At 44.1% G+C, this 19,248-nt stretch overlaps 1 protein-coding gene across 3 annotated transcripts in view; it reads left to right on the top strand.

The window, feature by feature from the left end:
• The first annotated feature begins 1,465 nt into the window (after nt 1–1,465).
• rhbdl1 (rhomboid, veinlet-like 1 (Drosophila)) overlaps nt 1,466–19,248 on the top strand; it is a 40,654-nt gene continuing 22,871 nt past the window's right edge. Inside the window, exons 1-6 of one of the 3 annotated variants that reach the window (XM_073490056.1) lie at nt 1,483–1,521; nt 2,892–2,894; nt 8,538–8,696; nt 16,123–16,347; nt 17,206–17,354; nt 17,503–17,615. In XM_073490056.1, the coding sequence (XP_073346157.1) occupies nt 1,483–1,521; nt 2,892–2,894; nt 8,538–8,696; nt 16,123–16,347; nt 17,206–17,354; nt 17,503–17,615 (688 nt within the window). Of the gene's footprint in view, nt 1,522–2,891; nt 2,895–8,537; nt 8,697–16,122; nt 16,348–17,205; nt 17,355–17,502; nt 17,616–19,248 lie in introns of all 3 variants that reach the window. The other 2 variants (XM_073490055.1, XM_073490057.1) reach the window with 2 other exon arrangements.

Raw genomic sequence — 19,248 nt, 5'->3', positions numbered from 1 at the left:
TGCACTGAAGTCATCACCGGGTCGCAGCCCCACATGACACCCTCAGCTACATTCATCTCCGGGGCATTTAAGTCTGTTTCTTATGAGTTAAGATTTACGTCCCCCCTCGCCACCATTGTCCTGAAGAGGAGGGGTCACTGCGGATTTGTGCAGAAAGAAAACACCTTTTAAAGTGGGTTTTAGTGACTGCCTGCCTCCCACACGAGCAGTAACAAGTTCCTTTTCATCATTCGTGTGTTCTGACCCTCCCGCTCTGCTCCCTGCATGCCACTCTCATCATTATGCATCAGATTAGCATAAAAAGAGCCTTTGTTCTGGCATTTCTTGTAGTGAACTATTGTGCTGAGGGTTCTGGTCTTGCCTTATGATTGTAGTGGTATTCACTTGAGCTCACTGGAGGATCAGTGAGCCATCCAAACAGTTTAATTCAATTTTATGTTTGTGCATGTGTGTCAGGCGGTGGGAGTACGCTTGATTGTGCAGCAGTGCATACAATGTGCTAATGTGCCAGTGCTTATAATTAGAACAGAGATGTAAAGGGTTGCCGAGCAGGCTATGGTTTTCTTCTGGGGGCATCAGTGCTATTGCTATCATAGTAGTTTTATGTTGTCTGTCATCCCATTCATTTGCTTTTGTCTTCTCTAAGCCTAAAATTAACACAATAATCACATGGTTGGGATTTCACCATATGCTTGTGCATTAGTAGTCTTGTTTACAGTGTGTGGGTTTGTGTGTGTGTATGTGTCTGTGTGCGCGCGCCTGTCAGTAACAGACCAGACAGTGAGTGTGTGTGTGTGTGTGTGTGTGTTTAAGGGGGGGTCTGTGCTAGTAGTAAGCGCAAAGCCGCAGTGGAGCCCATCCCCTGCTCCCTCCCTGAGACGCCTTACTTGTAGTGAGGAGAGGAGCCGCAACCCAAGACCACTCCTTCCCTTTCGCCGATTGGAAGAGAGAGGCCACCTCCCTCCCCTGCCTCATTGGTATGCAGGCGGTGCAGTGTGTGTATGAGGAGAGGGAAGAGAGAGAGAGCGAGCGAGGCAGCAGCCAGTGCAATGGGATAGAGGAGAGTGAGGAGGAGGAGGAGGAGAGTGAATGAGAGCTGCTGGATCTGCCTCGCCTGCGTGCCTGCCCGTCGTCTGCTGAAGCTTGGGTTTACCGCCGCGCCACGCTGCACTGGCACAGAGCAGAGTCACGGCCCATTTGCAGCGCCGTCCACACTCTCAGCACCGACGCAGAGCCACACAGCGCCGGCTCGTACTCCAGTGAGGAAAAGCCAGGGGCCGAGCTCACCAGGCTCTCTCCATCACCAAGGGGGGGACGCAGCAGCTACGAAAGGGGCCTGACGCTACGATTTAGGCACCAGCTGCTACCTCAACCACATCCCCCTCCACCTTATCCCATCCTTACCAACACCACCACCACTCCTCTCTTGCTCCTCCCTATGCCCTTGTCCTCGGCGGCTCCTCTCACCTCCCTGGCCAGTATATGGATAGAAGCTCCCTGTTTCAGCTCATACAAGAGCAGGTAAGCGAGCGAGCAGGCAGCGGCAGAGGTTTCTATGGTTACGGGCTCCTGGCCACCTCGCCGTCTATCCAGGGATTGAGACGTGGAGGCTGGGGCTGAGAGCTGATGGTAGGATTGATAACAAGGGGCTGTTTGCTCGAAATGAGAGCGTGAGACGAAAACAACGGATGCGAGCATCATGGAGCCATGTGGGCCCCGAGAATGCGAGGTCAGATCATGAGACACACAGCAGGAGGGGGGGCATCATGTCATGGTTTATGGAAAGGAGGGAGGGTGTGTGTGTGTGTGTGTGTGTGTGTGTGTGTTTGCAGATAAATGGATGGATAGATCTACTGTATGAATGGATGTGAGAATGGATTGATTGGTGTTTTCTCTTTTTGAGGAATGAAGCAAAAGTCATCAAGAAAATAGCTGATTACAGCTGCTGCATTAGCGTTTGCAGCAATCACGCTATGTGTGCATGGAATTGTGTGTCGGTACCTGAATGTGTGATTTTTCCTTTATTTCACATGCTCATTCTTATCATCCCAGGGACCAAAGATAGCAAGATCATTCAGCTTTCATTTCCAAGCGTCGAGTAACGAGCCAGTTCCTGTGCGGGTCGTGGGTTTTCTTCCAGAATAGAAGCTGTTATTTGGCTTTAAACTTTTGTTTTCTTATGCAGCCCTGCTGTTGAAAACACAGCGTTGGTGGCCATATGTAGGCCAGTGAAAAATGTTTCTCTCGACATCTGGTTTCTGAGAGTCCTCTACCCAGTGAAGCTTCGGTCTACCATCTCTAAAATTATCAAGCCAAAATGGATCTGATGGCAGATTCTACCCAGAAAGCATGTGTATATTTGGACCGTGCTAGTGAAAACATGTGATTGTGTGTGTGAGTATTTCCATCTCTATTTCATGTCCTGTGTTTAACTCTGGGTTTTGCGCGTCTTGTGTTTTTATTGATGAACCTGTCTCTCGTGGTTTGGGCTGATTGACAGATAGATTGAGCAATCATTCTGTCCAAGAGGGAGAAATTGATTATCTGGCTGCAGGGTTTAGGGGTCACGAGTGGCCCATCAGCAACACATTGATCAACAGAATCAAGAGCCTTGGGGAGAAGCGCGCGTGTGTATGTGTCTGCGATCATGTGCACACTTGCATTTTTATGAATGTGTGTGTGAAGGTTTTTCCACCAAGTAGAGGAAGCCTGTGTGGGTTGAGTGAGGAGATGCTCTGTGGACACACTGTTGAGTCATTTGCTGTACAAGCTCTTCAGTGATGATAACAGCTACTCAGTGATACTTCAACAACACATATTTTTTCATAGACACATTCTAATGCGGTATCAAAGAGGCTGACTCATCTGTGTCAATATCTATTTCCATGTAGCAGGTCCTTGGGCTGGAGATGAAGCAGATATTTCCTCGCTGTAAATGGCTAGTGGTTCTTTATTGATTGCGGGGTTCACTCTGCTCGTGCCAGTATGTTCATATAGACAGTTTGAAAGGCCACAGTTGAACAGACTGTGGTCCTATTAAGCACAAGTCTAGACCAAATCACTCACACAGGCTGACGGCAGGCTTCCTCAACCTTTTGGACTCTATATGACTGCCTTTGGTTTGGAAATGGTCTCTCTAATTAAACTAGAATGAGGTGAACTCTTCCAACCGGTGAGCCTCCTGCATGCCTAAATATTGGGCGCTTTGTCTCATCTTTATCCAGGAGAATGTTTTGCAAAGCGGGCCGCATTTGTTAAGTGTAGCCCTGCTCTCGAGATTTAAGGCAGATCCACAAGAGCACCTGGAGGTCAAGTGCTTTGTGAAAGAGCATCTTAGTGATAGTTTTTTATAAAAAGAAAATGATTTGTCAGTCAAGGGTTAGTTTAGAAACATAGATTTAAGCTACCACTGGCCCAACATTTCCATCAGCCACATTAGATGATAAAGTCCATCAACTTTGATGTTTATGAAGTTTCCTGGAGTTTTGCCCTGAAAGAAAACTGGACATGCTTCAGTGTATATGAGCACTGCAGGTGTAAAGGAGAGAGGGGGGGTTGCAGCCCTGTCACACTGAACCACATGAAAGTGCTGCAGGGGAAGAGAAGGAGAAAGCAACAGTGGCAACATGAGTGAGTTTATTAGTCTTTGTCTGCAGGAGGTTGCAATGCTGAGCTCAGGCTATTTCTGGCCTATGCGGGCTCACATATGCTCCGTATCACACGCAGACGCAGTTTCTCTGAGAGTCTTTCTATTTCAGTGCCACTGATAAGGCAACTTGATGGTCGTCAGCACTCAGCCACTAAAATACGCTATCATTAACTGGTGAATATCTACCCCATGTGTCATTCAGGTCTCATCTGGCTTATTTATATCTCTGCCATAAGGACTTCTGAATACAACTGACATTTATTTCAAGGAGAGAGAATAAGACTCTTATACACTGTCCCCCGTTTTCATTCTGTGATGCTGACTTGCATTGCGCTGTATCTGAAAATGCCTCTGGCTGTTTGGATTGTGCTTAAACCCCAGGAAATGTATTTAGATGATTGTTTGCATCAAGGAAATTTCTTTGGATATCTCCCTTCAGTTGTCTCCACTGGAGGAGAGAGTATTTTGGCTCCTAGGGCTGACACATCGTAGTACCACAGTGGTAAAGTTTGAGGGTAATGATGGTAACAGCAGGATATGACATGCACTGTGATAATTACAGAGTCAGTGGCCCAGTTGTTGGTGAACACCAGTGAGTCCTGAGGGCAGCAAAGACAATTCAAAGGGTTTTATCTGGTGCCATGCAAATATGCTCTGCGCTGTAAATGCCACTGCCCTCTGCAGACACACACAGCCCTGTTCAAGCTTGACGGTCTTGTTCACAGAGACCAAAGTGGTTTGTAGTATTGGCTCTGTGCCATCAGGTAAGCACTGTGTCGCCGTGACTGGGAACCATATCAGTGCTGTTTTAACTCCTTTCGGAAGTGAATTTGAAGCTAATTTGCACAGACGGAACTACAAAAAAATATATATAATAATATATCTGACCAGCTGGTAATAATACAGAGGTGTGTGCAAACATGGATGCCTCTATTCAGCTTGAGGCCTGCTAGCACCATTGATTTGAAGATTTAGGGCTACTTACAGTCTTAATGAATTCAGTGTATAGTGTCAGAAAATAGTGAAAAATGTCAATCATAGTTTACTGAAGCTCACAGTGACATCCTCATGTTGCTTATTTCATCCGATCAATAGTTCAAAACCCAAAGAAATTTAATTTACTATCATAGAAGACAAAGAAAATGAAAAAAAAATTAGGCGTTAGCTTTGACAAAACTACAATATTTAGGCAAAACTAGGCATGGAACCATGTGGAAACCCCCTTGTGGCAATTAAAAATATGTATCAGAAAATCAATATATAAGTGTATATTAAAGAGCTGCACAGCATTTTAATGTAAGGATATTAACAGTTATCCAGTAAAGGAAATTCAGCGCCAACAACTTATCCCGAGTTCTTTTATTGCAAAATCTCATATTTTCTAAGCTACAACACTGTTAGTGCTACATACAGTCAGCCTCGTCACTGCAGGTAGGACAGGTCTGCTGTGTCTCACCAGCTGGCTGTACTTCCATCATAGCCGAGTTTCGTGGTTTGCTCCAGGGCTGGAGGGTTCACTCTTGAGCCCCGGTGGAACAAACTGATAAGTCAGTCGTGCGCTGGGGTCAGTCGGTGTCGCCGCTCTGAAGGTAATAGAGGTCCCTCGGGTTAACATTGAGATCATTCTCCTGCAGTCAGCATTCCACTCCTCTTTGCCCTCCTCTTCCTCCTCCTTGCACTCGTGTATACATTCTCATCCTGTGTCTTGTACATGTCCTCCCACTCGCTCTTGAGCCAGCCAAGTTCGCTTGCTGTCTGTGCCGTAACACCTCCACCTTCCATCCGTAATCTCTCGCCCAGCCTCACTTTACATCTAAACCCTGCCTTCGTCTTATGATCGCCTTATTCTTTCCGTCCATCTGTATTTGGTTTTCCCATCCACTCTGTATCCTGCCCTCCTTTCGTCGTCTCTTTCTCTCCCCTCTTTTGTGCCTTTCCTTCGCCTCTAATACGCCAATATGTTGGGGGGGGAAGCAAGAAAGGGATGATACACGGACGACTGGTAACCATGGCAACGAATGCAGCTTGTCAAAGTGTCGCTCTCAGTGTTGGATCGCTTCAATAACTGCTTTTTTTCCCTCCTTCTTCCAACCTTTTTTTTCTCTCCGTCTCTCCCCACTTATTCTCACACGTCACCAGCCTGGCCAAGGAAAAAAAAAAAAAAAACAGGCTCTTCTTGCCAACACTCATTCATCTCAGTGTACCTCATCTAGCTAATTGATAACCTCTAATTGGCTACAAGAACCAATCCCCCACCTCCTTGTATCCTCAGCAGACAGTGTCCCATGTGTAACGCTCTTCCCGAATAAGGTCAGACTGCGAGGGGAATAGTATCGGTGCAGTGTGACAGCTCCGCCTCGACACTTGGTTTTGCGTAAATGTGCGCAGCCATATACAGTGCGCCTCTGTGTCTGTGCTGCTGCTGTATGTGTTGTGATGTGCTGACATATGGAGGCTGACAGTAATCAGACATCCCCAGTGTGGCTCTCTGTTCCCCCTGTCAGCCCGAGCTGAGCCAGGAGCACATTAGAATCTGATCTATCTCCCCTCTGTGGCAAGTGAATGCGGTGCACTGGAGTGTGTCACAGCCCTCTTATAGGAAAGAGAAGAAGAGGACTCACTGCCAGACTGCTGGGTTAGGCAGATGCATGGAATAACAGACAGCGGCAAGGCATTTTTATTCTCCATGCGTCTCTGTTTCATTTCTGTCTGGCTGTCTCTGTTCTCCTCGCCTCTCTTTTCATTCCCTCTCCTCCTTCTACTGTTCCTTTAACTTCGTCATTTTTCATTTCTTTCATTTCAGCCAACCAAGACCACCCACCTCCCTCTCCCATTTCCACCTCTCGCCTCTCTGCTGCCTTTCTCACCCACACCTGTATTCCCCCACATGTCATCCCAGTAACCTACACATCACAAACGCTGGCCAGATCTGCACTCTTTTGCTCAGCGAGCCTCAAGGGGAGAACGGGGCCGTGTTTTAACAAACGTCCATGAAAAACACAGTTAAGGGGATTATCTAAAAATAGACCCGGGCCTGTTTTCTTTCCCATCTTGGTTCGTTTTTTTTCTTCACGAATTTGGTTTTATGTGCATTGCAGACTGCCTTGACAGGCTCAGGAGCTGAGTTTTTTGAGATCAGACTGAGATGTATGAGGGGAGATTGTCAATTTAAACAATGCACATGACGTAAAGACTGTTATCAGTAAATGCAAGTGTGTGTGTGGGTGTGGGTGTGTAAATAATTTTTTGTTTATATTGGTTGAAAGCTCTTTTTTTCTGCTCGTGGGCTATGTTAGTGTCTATAGAGTATTATGAAAGTATCATATTGAACAATATCCATTCACTGCATCAGGCAGCAGTGGGAAAACACTCATTCTGAGTCAAGCATCATCAAAACTAACCCATTAGTTCCTGCCTCCACTGTGCTCTCCCAGTTGAATAAAACAAGTTTTTAGGGGAGTGACAAAAACAAATGAAGTGGAATTAAATGGATGCTTGTGTTCAACTAAGTGCCTGTAAAAAAAACAACCTTGAAACGGTGTAGAGGGAAGGACATGCAGTAAACATGATCAAAACGAGATGCACACCGAATGGATTCCCTGATGTATCTTCCTTGTTCCTTAGTTGAGCAGTAGAGCTTTAAGCTTTGAGCCTCCTGCAGCAGAGACTGACACGGTGCAGCGTAATTTAACGCCACTCTCCTCACGCGGCCGTTGAAACACCTTTGTCTAACCGTGTAAGAGCAGGTCGGGTCCGGACTAAGGCGGCTGAGACGGGATTCTTCTCTTGGACTCATGACATGGGCAACGATGATCCAGCACGACTGACTCCACACTGACGCAACATCTGCAAGCTCACTCCTCCCCTGAGGCTGTTGGTTTACTATGTGAAACCTAATGAGGCTGTGTTAGCGTTCAGGAAACAGTAAAATGTGAAGCAGCTAGGGCTCTTCCCATGTGGTCTCTTTGTACTGCTCCAGCTTGTCCTCTGGCACATTTTCACAAACACAATCGGATGCACTAAGGAGAGCTGGCATAAGGACTTAACACTCCATTGCAGAGTGAATGGATTTAAGTGAGGGAGGTAAGAGGAGAAAATTAAGCAATGAGTGGGTGAAGATGCTGCCCAACCCCTCCCCACCCACAATACAGAAAACCAAGCGTAGATACACACCCTATACTTTACAAGCCATTTTTAAGTCAGTGCTGACGCTCTCCCGCTTAAATCAATTACGAGGAGCAGCACTGGCATACAGACATCAGCAGTAATAACCCGTGGGGCTGTGGGTCTCAGTGAATGAGTGGTGATTATAAAAGCCACACTGACTGCGAGCTGTAAATGTGACCAAGGACGGACTCACACAGTCAAATGAAGCATCCACTCAGAAGAAAAAAGCTGAAAAGTCAACCACTTTTAATGCTGGGGGATTGTTTTTTGTCAGGGAAACTGCAGGCCACTGCGTATTACAATGACCTGCTGCCTGTCTTCTCTGGCTGCTCCCAACAACAACAACCGTCCTGCTGTTTTCTTTGACAGACTTGCTCCTTTAATGAGGTTGAATGAGGCGTTTTCTTGAAAGCAGCTCTTATTCTTTCAAAGGCATCATAGAGGCGGCACAGCTTAATTAATACCGGTGTCACTGTCTGAGCTTATGCCTTCAGCCTTGTAGCTCTCATTTGTCTTTATGAGTATCTATTGTGTCTCTATGTATACGTCTCAGCTGTCTATTACTGCTGCATTCTCCCTCAGGGCAAACTGACACTTCATCTCTGCAGCGCTGCTAATTAAAAAATCACCATGCATAACAGAAACATCTTGAGTACGACTGTTATCAGCGATGCAGTGTTTTTATCATAATGGTCTGAGAGCTGGCTGTTGTTCTTTCCAGCTGGACCCAGACAACACCGGTTTCATCGCAGTGGAGAACTTCACCAGTTTGGTGGAGCACCATGAGCTGCAGCTGGATCCGTCCAAACTGGACATGCTGTTAGCCCTGGTCCAGAGCAATGAAGAGGGACAGGTGTGCTACCAGGAGCTCATCGAGCTGGTGAGTGGAAACCAGATGCACACACACACACACACACATACACACACGCAGAGATATACATATATTGATGCAGAGGGAGTCGCATGAGGCATTTCATGTCCTGCAGCACAGGCACAAATTTCCACACATCCACCAGCTTTCGCTGGATTTCAGAAAGGTTACAGAATTGATTCAGACGGAGCCGGCGAGCTCTGCAGTGGCAAAAATTGACTCGAGCATTCAGGTTGTTGTCCTGCAAAAGGCGGATCAATCTTTCCAGTTAATGTGTCGGTAAATCCAGACACTTAACCTCACAAGCCGCGTAGCAGCAAGCACTAGAAAACACCCACGCCAAGCTGACAGAGCAACAGTGTCAGAGCGACACATTTTTTTTACACACACAATTATATTCTGCAGAAATTAATATATTAAATAGTGGAACAAAAACAAAACTAATACAGTGAGAACAGTGTGTACTTTTATATCCTCTTAACTGAATTTGGTGTCTCGTTCTAAGGTAGTTTTTGTCCTTTTCTGCTACTTTGAAAGGTAGGCCACATCCCTGCCTCTTCACCTATTTGTGTTTACAATTGTGCCCCTATTAGAAATTCATGTACAGCTGTATATGTGAAAGGCTGATACTCTCTGAGCACTTGGATGAGCACCTGCCTTCGCCTCCCAGCGCCGCACAGGCATAAAGCACTAAGATTAATTTGACATAACGCCATTCCTGGCATATTTTAACTTCCGTTAAGCTCATTCCCCCTCTCTTGCCTTCTCTCTTTATTTATCTGTCTATTTATTTTTTTTATGTCTTTCTTTCTCCTTGTGTTGTGCTGCCCATGGTTTGTAATGACAGCCCCACAAGGCCACTCACTTTGGAGCAGATCCCATATCTGGAGCCACTACAGAGAGATGAGCATAGAGGTGCTGCACCCACAGTGCAGCCTCTCCATTTCACCAAGCCTCTTTCCTGGAAGTGCACAGCTATCTTCCTCCGCCATTCTTGTGAAGTGTTGTTCTTCTTTTTGATCCATCTCATTTCAGCGCATTCTCATCTTCAACCCTCCGTCCTCAAGCTGTGTAATATTACCCCCCTTCCCTCCTGTTATGAACCTGCCTCCTTGAACCCTCAGATCTCATTTCCTTCTCTTTCATTCGACGCTTCTTGCGAGCATATGTTAGGTGGGAGGGGAAAAAAACCCTGCCTTGCCTCCGACGGCATCAGGGAGACACTTTTGAAATTGCCCATCAGCCAAATGCAAATTGCCTTCGATTAGCCCAGCATTGGTGGTAGCAGGCAGTAATCTGAGGCAATTTGAGAACGCCCAGCCTCACACAGATATCGACCCCCAGGTCTGATTTTATAGATTTGTCTGATACACGCATGTGAAGGCACGCAGACCATACCCATGCATACAATTAGCATACATACAGACGCTTTAAAGCATTTTATTATTAATTAATTCAGCCGCCCACTTCCTCTGAGTCTGCCTAGCTACTCCCCTTCTCCCTGATAGACACACACTGTCTCAAACACAGACAGACTCTCATTCATACACATGAGCCCTGCCACTACAGATTTGCTGACTAATTTAGAGGATATTCGAATGTTAATGTGAACCTGGACTCCCATCAAGCAGCACGTGATGTCGAGGGATGAGCTACAGGCAGCTGCTCGGATGGTGCTGCACGTAGTATGACATTTTCAACCAGGTCATAGATGAAATACCTCCGGCCTTCTTTCTCTCCTCCTCCTCCTCCTCTTCGCTGCTCTCTGACTTTTACAATTTTCACTCGTACATTCTAGTTTCCTGTTTATCTTCAGTTCCTGTCATCGCTCTCACAAGGCTGTATTCCTTGCTTTTCATCCAACCCTTCTCTTCCTCCGTCTCCATCTATCTCCAATTTTCCTCTCTGTATCTCAGGCAGATTTATAAGCAGCTCTCCAAAGTGTGTGACAGATGACAGTCATGTTTTGATTTGCAAAGTTCAGTGCTGCCATTATATCGTTGCCATTGCCTGAATTCTGGTCGCTCTATTGATTTGTTCCCTGGCCTCGATGGAAGATCTAACTCCCCTGCACCATATTAAAATGAACGTGGCAAGGAATGTGTGTCTGTGTGTGTGTGCGTGTGCGCTCAGTCCATGCCTTTCCGACGCTTTCATCCCACAAGCTGTTGCGATTTCTCTCAGTTGTGTCTCTAGCGGGTGTCTGCAACATCTTTTTGATTTGTTGTTCTACATTTGCTCAGCGCAGCCGTGAATCCATGCCGCTTCTCTCAACCTCAGTGGGTGTAAATGTTTGAATCGCACCGACAGGCAACAGCTTCTCTGGTGTCTGAGTGTGTGTGCGCGCGTGTGTGTGTGCGCAAGTACAAGACTGTCTCTGTCTCTGGTTCGTGTTCAACCCATCTTTCATGCAGGGCGATCTTAGCCAGAGAGCTCCATCAGTTCAGCCAGAGGGGTGAATAAGTAACGCTCTGCTAAAACCTCTCTTGGGGAACTCGCACACACACGCATGCTCACACTCATACAAATAAACTCTCAAAGAGTCAAGATGTGTATCTGACTGCTAATCGACAAAATCCAAGAAATACAGCGCACATTTTACAGGTGGTGACGTTTCCACACAATTAAACACAGACATTTTGTCAATGCAGGATGACCCGAGGTTCGTACACGGCGGGGCTTTGAGGGGTACGATTCTGTGACAGACGAGCATCTTTTTATGAATCGAAGGTATAACCAGGCCAACCTGAAGTCGGATGCATTCCCATGTGTGTAATTGCACGTATCGATTTCTTTAAAGAGACTCATCTGATGCTATCATGTACCAGCTGTGTAATTGAAGAAGTGTGTCATTGTTTTCCTTCGGGTACTAATTTGGCTAATGTTCGACGGAGATCCAAAATGGCTGCCATGGTTAATTACACGGGCGGAGGGTGTATTTTAGAGATTATGGCAGGGGATTCTCTTTGTTCAGGTTGAAGGATTTTTGCTGGACTGGAGGACGACTGTTGCTTTGTGCCTCATTTTTTTTTTTTTTTACCCTTCCGCCCAAAAGTTGCACTTACATTTTCTGTTCCCTCAGGATGAGCAGTTAGAGAAACGCCTATGTAACAATTCAAATGTTCTGCTTTAACCGGGTGAGTCTTTTGTCACATTGGAGGCAGTATTGGAAGAAAGAGAGCAGAAACAAACTTCGGGAGACACTCTGCAAGTAGCTGATATACAGTATTTTAAAGTTTTCAAGTGCCCACAGTGCATCTGTCTCCAGGGACACAGATGCTTCCTATCAACATCACATCCCTCACCAAACTCCAGTCAAGGCTTTCTGTTTTAGACGGGTTACAGGCTAAAAGTGCAGCACTTTGCTTAAGTGTCCTAGAGTGAATATTTGTTTTCTTATTTCTTTTTTTCTTTTTTCTTTATTCCTCCAGAGTTTTTAGCACCACAATGATTAAAGCATGAAGGGAAAGGCTTCAAACTGCTGAGGGGGAAAAAAATAACAGGTGGACTCTCATTTTAAAAGGATTTGGGGCGAGAAAGAACCTGAGTATCTGGGTCAAGGTAGAATCAGCAGGGGCTGAGATCTGCGAGAGTGTATGCGTGAGAGAGGGAGGGAGCAAGGGAGAGGCGGATTTTGGTCACAAATGAGATAGTAAATGGGGGTAGTGACACTGCTGGTGTTGGGAAATCACTATGTAAGCTTGTGTATTTGGCATGGCCTTAACTTATAACTTTAAATGATTTACCCCATGTGTGATAATGAATGTTAGTGAAAAGTGGTCACCGCCATAAACTCTATGGATATATATATATATGGATTTGTTTTGTAACTGCAGTGCAGACGCCCGAATGGCCTTTAAACCACATTTATTTAATTATTACTAATGAGTATTGAGCTGTGAGGTATTGACCATGTGGTGTAGCTAATTAATCCATCAAGGACAATTGACTGGAGCTGAGAGCAGCATGTACAGTAGGCAACACGCAGCTACCAAGAGCAGGAGGATGGACCCTTGCTGTTTGACACACACACACTCTGCTGTCAGTTTGGCCCATTCAGCCATCCCTAAAGGGGATACTATCTTTATCTTTGTGCTCTTAGCCTCAGCATCAATTATTCCCTGGCAGACATTGCTTCGTCAGGGAAGCTCCATCGTTACTGATGCCCAAGTCAGAGCTCTCCCCCCCGCGCCTCCATTGTTTTATGTGATATCATGTTATTTTCGGCACACTTTGCCCCGTCGCTCCACTTGAAACTCACGTTTTGGCTGCTCACACGCACCTTATTGTGTCGTTCGGCGTCGCTCTCCTGTCGTCACTTCAAAAGGCTGCTAATGCTCACTTTAGAGGCGCCGGCCTTGCATGTCAGGGAAGGGGAAGCGGAGTGACAGCTATGCTTAGCCGTGTCTCGTGGGAACAAATTCTCGCAGAGGCGGTATGAATGGGAGAGAGGAAAACGGTGTAAAGTGGAAAGGCGGTAGGTGTTTTGTCACCGAGCCCAACACGGATTGAAATAAAGTCAGGCACAGAGACTTTATTTAGAAAAGAAAGCCAACAGAGGAAGAAAACACATTATATTTATATTCCCTAACCTCTCTGCTCCACCTCTCCTCTTTCTCATTGTGAATTCGACATTATGAGGATATTTAGAAAGGAGACGTCTCACCTTCACCGTCCACTGGTGGCCTCCGGAATCTGTGAATTGAGCTCACCCAGGCAGGCATCTCCTCTTCCCTCTTTAATTTCCCCCCTCTCTGCCTGCTAATGTCCCTCTACTCCTCTTCTTCTGCTTTCACTCCCTGCCTCAAGTATAGCATAATTGCATTTTCCAGGCCTGATTTCCATACTAAATATGCATCCCTCCCATCTGCAGGAGAGCCAGCAGCCCAAGCTTGACACCGTTCCGGTTATCATCGTGCAACAGGCTCTCTCACCCTCACTGTACAACCACCAGTGTCATAATTACCCACAGTTAGGGTAGTTACCATATTTTGCTCTGCTAACTTCCAAAAGGGATTAGCATGTCTTCTTTTTTTAGTTTTTCTGAGTGATTTCTTGAAGAGGGGGGGAGACAGCTGCTCCATTTGTGAAGCGATCTGTTCATTCCTTCTACATTATTTGCTCATTTATTTACAGTCTTTGTCCTCCAGTATATTTAGCTCATTAGCTTTTATTGCTATTGACCCACAATTTCTTTCACCCTGCCCCTGCTGTGTCTACATATAACAAGTCTACAAGCAGCAGGACCTGGCTAATGAATTACGGATGGTGTACTTTACTGGGTAGTTGTACTTCCAACAGGCCCCCTCCTGATGTTTTAATACACTTAATATGACGCTGCCATATTGTCTGATGTTACCATGATGAGAATTCTATTCATAAGGTCCTGTTGTAGATTTATGCAGTTAAGGGAAGCAGCTGCTGCCTACATGCCCTCTTTCTCTTTCGCACTGCATTTCCTAGAAGCTAATTCTCATTAAGTGCCACATCACATCATAACACATGATTTAGAGATAATAGTTAAGTCAGCCAGTTGTCCTCAAAGGAGCTGTATTGTTTTAGCTTCACCAGAGACAGTAGGCATCTGGCATTGCTATAAATTAAATCTTTACCTGTAAAGCATACACGCTTGTTGCCTCCAAGGAAATGCCGATATTGGCTTGAAAGGATCCCCGCTGTGGGTAGCTGGTCAGACAATTTTTTTCACTGGTTACTCTGGCGGAAAAAGAGCTCTCTGCGTTGTTATCCTGACGGTTCTCTGCCTCGGCTGTCAAAATAGTGGCATTAGGATAGTTTTCATCCTAAGCCTCTATTAAAGAACTTATCAAGAGCCGGTCCCGCTGGCCTGCAGGCTGCTGCAGAGCTCCTGCTCACTAAGCAAACCTGGAGTCTGTGATAACATGAATATACACACACACACACACACACATACGTGCGCACACACTCTCTCTCTTTTGGTAGAATAGTTCTTCTTAACAAAAAGATTTGCTTTTCAAGGGCAAAATCACTTCAGCAGCCCATTTGTTATGATGTCTGCGCTGCAATCAAGCCTGCCGGCAGCCACGCTTGCATTCTATCAAAAACAAAAACCACTTATACATTATTTAAGTTTCTTATCAGCCATGAGTGTTCAGCCGGAGCGCTGTCAACTCTCTTGTGTCAAAAAAGTGAACACCAGTTGTTTATACATGTATGGCTTTGATACAAAATAGTTAAATAAAAACACTCATTGCAGATTTATTAAGCAGTAAGTGCTGTTCACCTCCTAATTTCTCGTTAGTTGGTGTAAAATCTGCCATATAGACAGTACTTTAACTAAACATCCGCATAAAGCTTTCATTACCAGCATCTATTCTTTATCTCTGCGTCACACAGATGGGACTGAAAAGACTGTCAGTGTGTTTGTTGAACAAAAGAAGATTTGAGCACATTCAAGATGCTGATTAATCGTTTTGTGTGAGAAACTGTTCTCAGTCATTTTAGCCTCATTTTGTTCAGAATAAGTGATTTCCATTAGTCAACACATCCCCCCCAAAAAAGGGTTTACCTTGAAGTCACACAAAATGAAAGTTAAAAATAAAGTTAAAAATACAGACAGGAATTAACCACTGAATGCAGCAATGCCCAAAAAAGAAGCGTCACTGTTTATTGAAGTGCTGAACACTGTTGGGAGAAGAGACAATGTCCTTAAAAAAGATTAATATAACAAGTATAACTTAGGCCTACATAAACCGTCATGCTAACCCTTGTGAAATCAGTCCTTTATCAATGTTGGCTCCCCGTCTAGGATGATTAGTCACACTGATGAGCTTCCCACAGATTATATGAAAAGAAGCTATCCTCCTTTACTGATGTTTGATCCACTTAGCTTGAAGAAAGTTATGGATTTAATTGCTAAAATGAAGAATTCAGCAGCAGGCAATGATGAGATCCGCTCAGCCTGGTAAGGTGTCCTCCAGCTGCTGACAGCAAAGCTCATAAAAACAACTCGAGTTTATTGCAAAAATGACATCGAGTCATCAAGTAGCAAAAACAAACACAGCAAATGAATGCAAAGCTGTTTGCTGTTTGACATTTTGGGAAATGTGCTTATTTGTTCTCTAGCCGAGAGATATATGAGACGATTTTTACCATTGTCATATCTGTCCAATAAATATGAGGCTACAGCTAACGGTTGGTTGTAAGTGATCTGTTTTTTGAACATTAAAGCTTGAAAACCCTCTAGGAGATACCCAAAATAAAAGTATGAGCTAATGTCTTGCTATAATTATGGCAACTCCACAAAGAAAAAGTAAACAGATTTTTTTCAGCTCCTGTGAGTCTAATTTTAGAAAATGATTATTCTTGGTTTCTTCAAAATCCATGCCGTTGCCTCCAAGATATTGTTCTGAACTCTTGAGAGTGATATATTCATATGTTTTAACCTTTTCCTCAGATGAGCAGTAAGCGCTCCAGCAGTTTCCGACGGGCCATTGCCAATGGCCGCCGCACACTGCAGAGGGAGATCCTGCTGGACGAGACGGGGCTGGGTCTGTACAAACGCTTTGTTCGCTATGTGGCCTACGAGATCCTGCCCTGCGAGACAGACAGACGCTGGTACTTCCACCAGAACCGCCTCTGTCCCCCACCTGTCTTCATCGCCATCGTCACCATCGTGCAGGTGAGATTTAGGAGGTGATGTTTAGCCTGCTATATTTAACTTGAGTATGTGCTACTAACCCACAGCACTGACTTTAGACTGTTCTGTTGGCTCAGTCGTTCGCTTCAGACCCACTGAAAAGATTTTCTGCCTTTGATCACACGCTTTTACTGTGAGCTCGCTATGAGCTGGTAACCCATTTGGGAGTCAGGAGCTTAGTGGGTGCATTTAATGCCATTCCTCCGAGCTGAAACCCTCAGACAGCCTCCATTTTCGGAACCTGATTTTGGGAGTTGGAAACCAGGTCAGTGAGCACCGTGGCCTCCACAGTGGCATTAAATGACCTATTATGTTCATTTAAAAAAAAAAAAAGAAAGCCACTAACACAAAAACGCCCTCACGGACCACTGTTGAATGGTTGGGGATTAAGTGGCGAAAATAACCTCCAGCTTCTTCACAAAACTTCAACCTTTTCCTCCTGAAATCATCATAATTCTGAGGAAAGAAAGCCAAGTGCTCTCATAATGCCTCCAAATGGCACTGAATGGTCTGTAATGACAATGAGGATGTGATAATAACGGTTCACATTCATTTTAATTCACAGAGACAATGAGTCATTATTCTATGAAAAGAAATTAATGGAATTGAACCAGATGTGGCGGGGGGGTTTCTGCAGGCACTAATTGTCTCCACGAGTCTAATAAGCATCAGCTGAGGAATACAGAAAGACAAGAAAATATCGTGCGTCTTTCATTAAGCACAATGGGTTTTGTTTTGCAGCACATTTTCCACCTTTGTACCAGCAGTCTGCAGAGAGAGCCTGTAACGGGTATGTCAGCAAGAACTGACAGTTTCGTGTCAATTTTGTGTCTGTTGCAGATTATTGTGTTCATGTGCTATGGCATCATGCTAAACAAGTGGGTACTGCAGACCTATCAGCCCGACTTCATGAAGAGCCCTCTGGTCTACCATCCCGGCCACCGAGCACAAGTGTGGCGCTTCTTCAGCTACATGTTCATGCACGTTGGGTACGAACCTCCACTCTACTGCATGTTCATTTCTGCTGGACTGGTTGGATTAATATTTGGTTGCTTGTTCCAGATGTTGCACTGCGGCAGGAGGAACAATTGTTATGCCGTCATTGAATCTTGTTCTCTTTCTTTGCTCTCTCCGCAGTTTGGAACAGCTGGGGTTCAATGCTTTACTGCAGCTGATGATTGGCGTTCCTTTGGAGATGGTCCACGGCATCTTACGAATAAGTCTCCTTTACATGGCTGGAGTGCTTGCTGGTGAGTGTCTTATTATATTAGTATGTAGTATTAGTATGTAAAGCAGTGGTTCCTAAAGTGGGAGCCTTAAGACATAATTCATTTCCCTTTGTTTTAGCTGTGCCTTCTTAATAACGTTTTGCCTCAAAAAAGGATTCAACATTTATAAGCATCACACAAAAAACTTTTTATATTACATTTGCAAACATACTGAACAAATCAAAACGGAAGAAATAAGAAATAACAATGCTGCAGCCAAGATTGTTTACATGCCAGCCCTTCTTTTGAACAAAACACATACATTTATAATCAGCACAGTTTATTTTTGTAATTCACTACATATGGGCAAATCTGTTGACATATATTAAACCCTAATCGCAATTTTGAGCAATTGCAATAAGGTTCATATTATTTAAATTTTATTGTTTTAACTTTGTCAAATGTTTTACATCAGTGTTGTTTTGTCAGTTAGTTAAAATACACTCTCATAAGAGATATTCATGGTGTCATTTTTAGCTAAAAAGTGTGTGTTGTGAGGATGGGCTTGGGGTGGGGTTGCCATGTAAAAAAAATATATATATATGGCTATGGAAGTTACTATGCAGTGATAAAGCATGTACTTAAGATATAGTTCGCAAATGTTGCAACCGGTTTTGATTGTGCAATGTGGAGAACAATGTTATGAAAAGAAAAGGCAGCTATGTTCTCTTTTTTGCCCTTTTTGTATATGTTTTGCGTGTACGCTATTCACAGTATCTATGAAGGATTGGAACAGCCAAAATCTAAATTAAAGTAAAATAGATAAATTGTTTAATGAATAGATCTAGGCATAAGTTATTTTTAAAAATGTGACATAAATTGACTTTTCTGTTTTAAAATGCTTATGCATTTCTTTATATTATTATATTATATTATATTTGTATTAATTAATCTACATTTACTTTGCCAGTAAATTTTTTATTTCATTTACTAATTAAGTAATTTTTAACTGTATATATATATATATATATATATATATATATATATATATATATATATATATATATATATATATATATATACATATATATATATAAAATGACCTATTTAGTTTTTTGCTTTATTCCTCCAATATATGCCTCCAACAATGTATTACTTATTACTTATATAAATGCTTTATGTGTTTTGTTGGTAACTTCATTATTTATCAAGTTAAAGGTCTTGTGTTGCATTTCACATTTGCTGCATAATTGCATCAACTGCACTTCCAGTGAGACTGAATTAGTTAGCATCTTGTCCCAGAGTTGACATCCATGAGTCAGCCAGTTTGATGGCTTTGACAAATCCGACCCGGCTGGTGGCCCAGACCTTTGAAAAGAAGAGTTACCAAACTGAATGCAGCGGAGTGACTCACTGTGCCCAGAGGTCTGGCTGCAGCACTCAAGTCTTTGTTGACAAGAAACCTCATTAACTTTCATCCTCCTCCGAGCCAGTTTGCAGATTGGAAATTTTAAATCCATGCTGATTGCTGGATGTGGTCCCTCACTGCGTTTTTTTTTTTTTTTTTCTTTTTTTTTTTTTTTTCCGTTAATGCGTATTTTCAGAAGTCACATCAACACAGCTGCATAAACCTCTTCTCCCTTTCATCTTCACTGGGAACAATTCCTGTCTTGGA

This window comes from Pagrus major, chromosome 20 (assembly GCF_040436345.1).
Source record: "Pagrus major chromosome 20, Pma_NU_1.0".
NCBI classification, from domain to species: Eukaryota; Metazoa; Chordata; class Actinopteri; order Spariformes; family Sparidae; genus Pagrus; species Pagrus major.
Note: the sequence above shows the minus strand (reverse complement) of the source record. Positions and strands in the feature narration are given on the sequence as shown.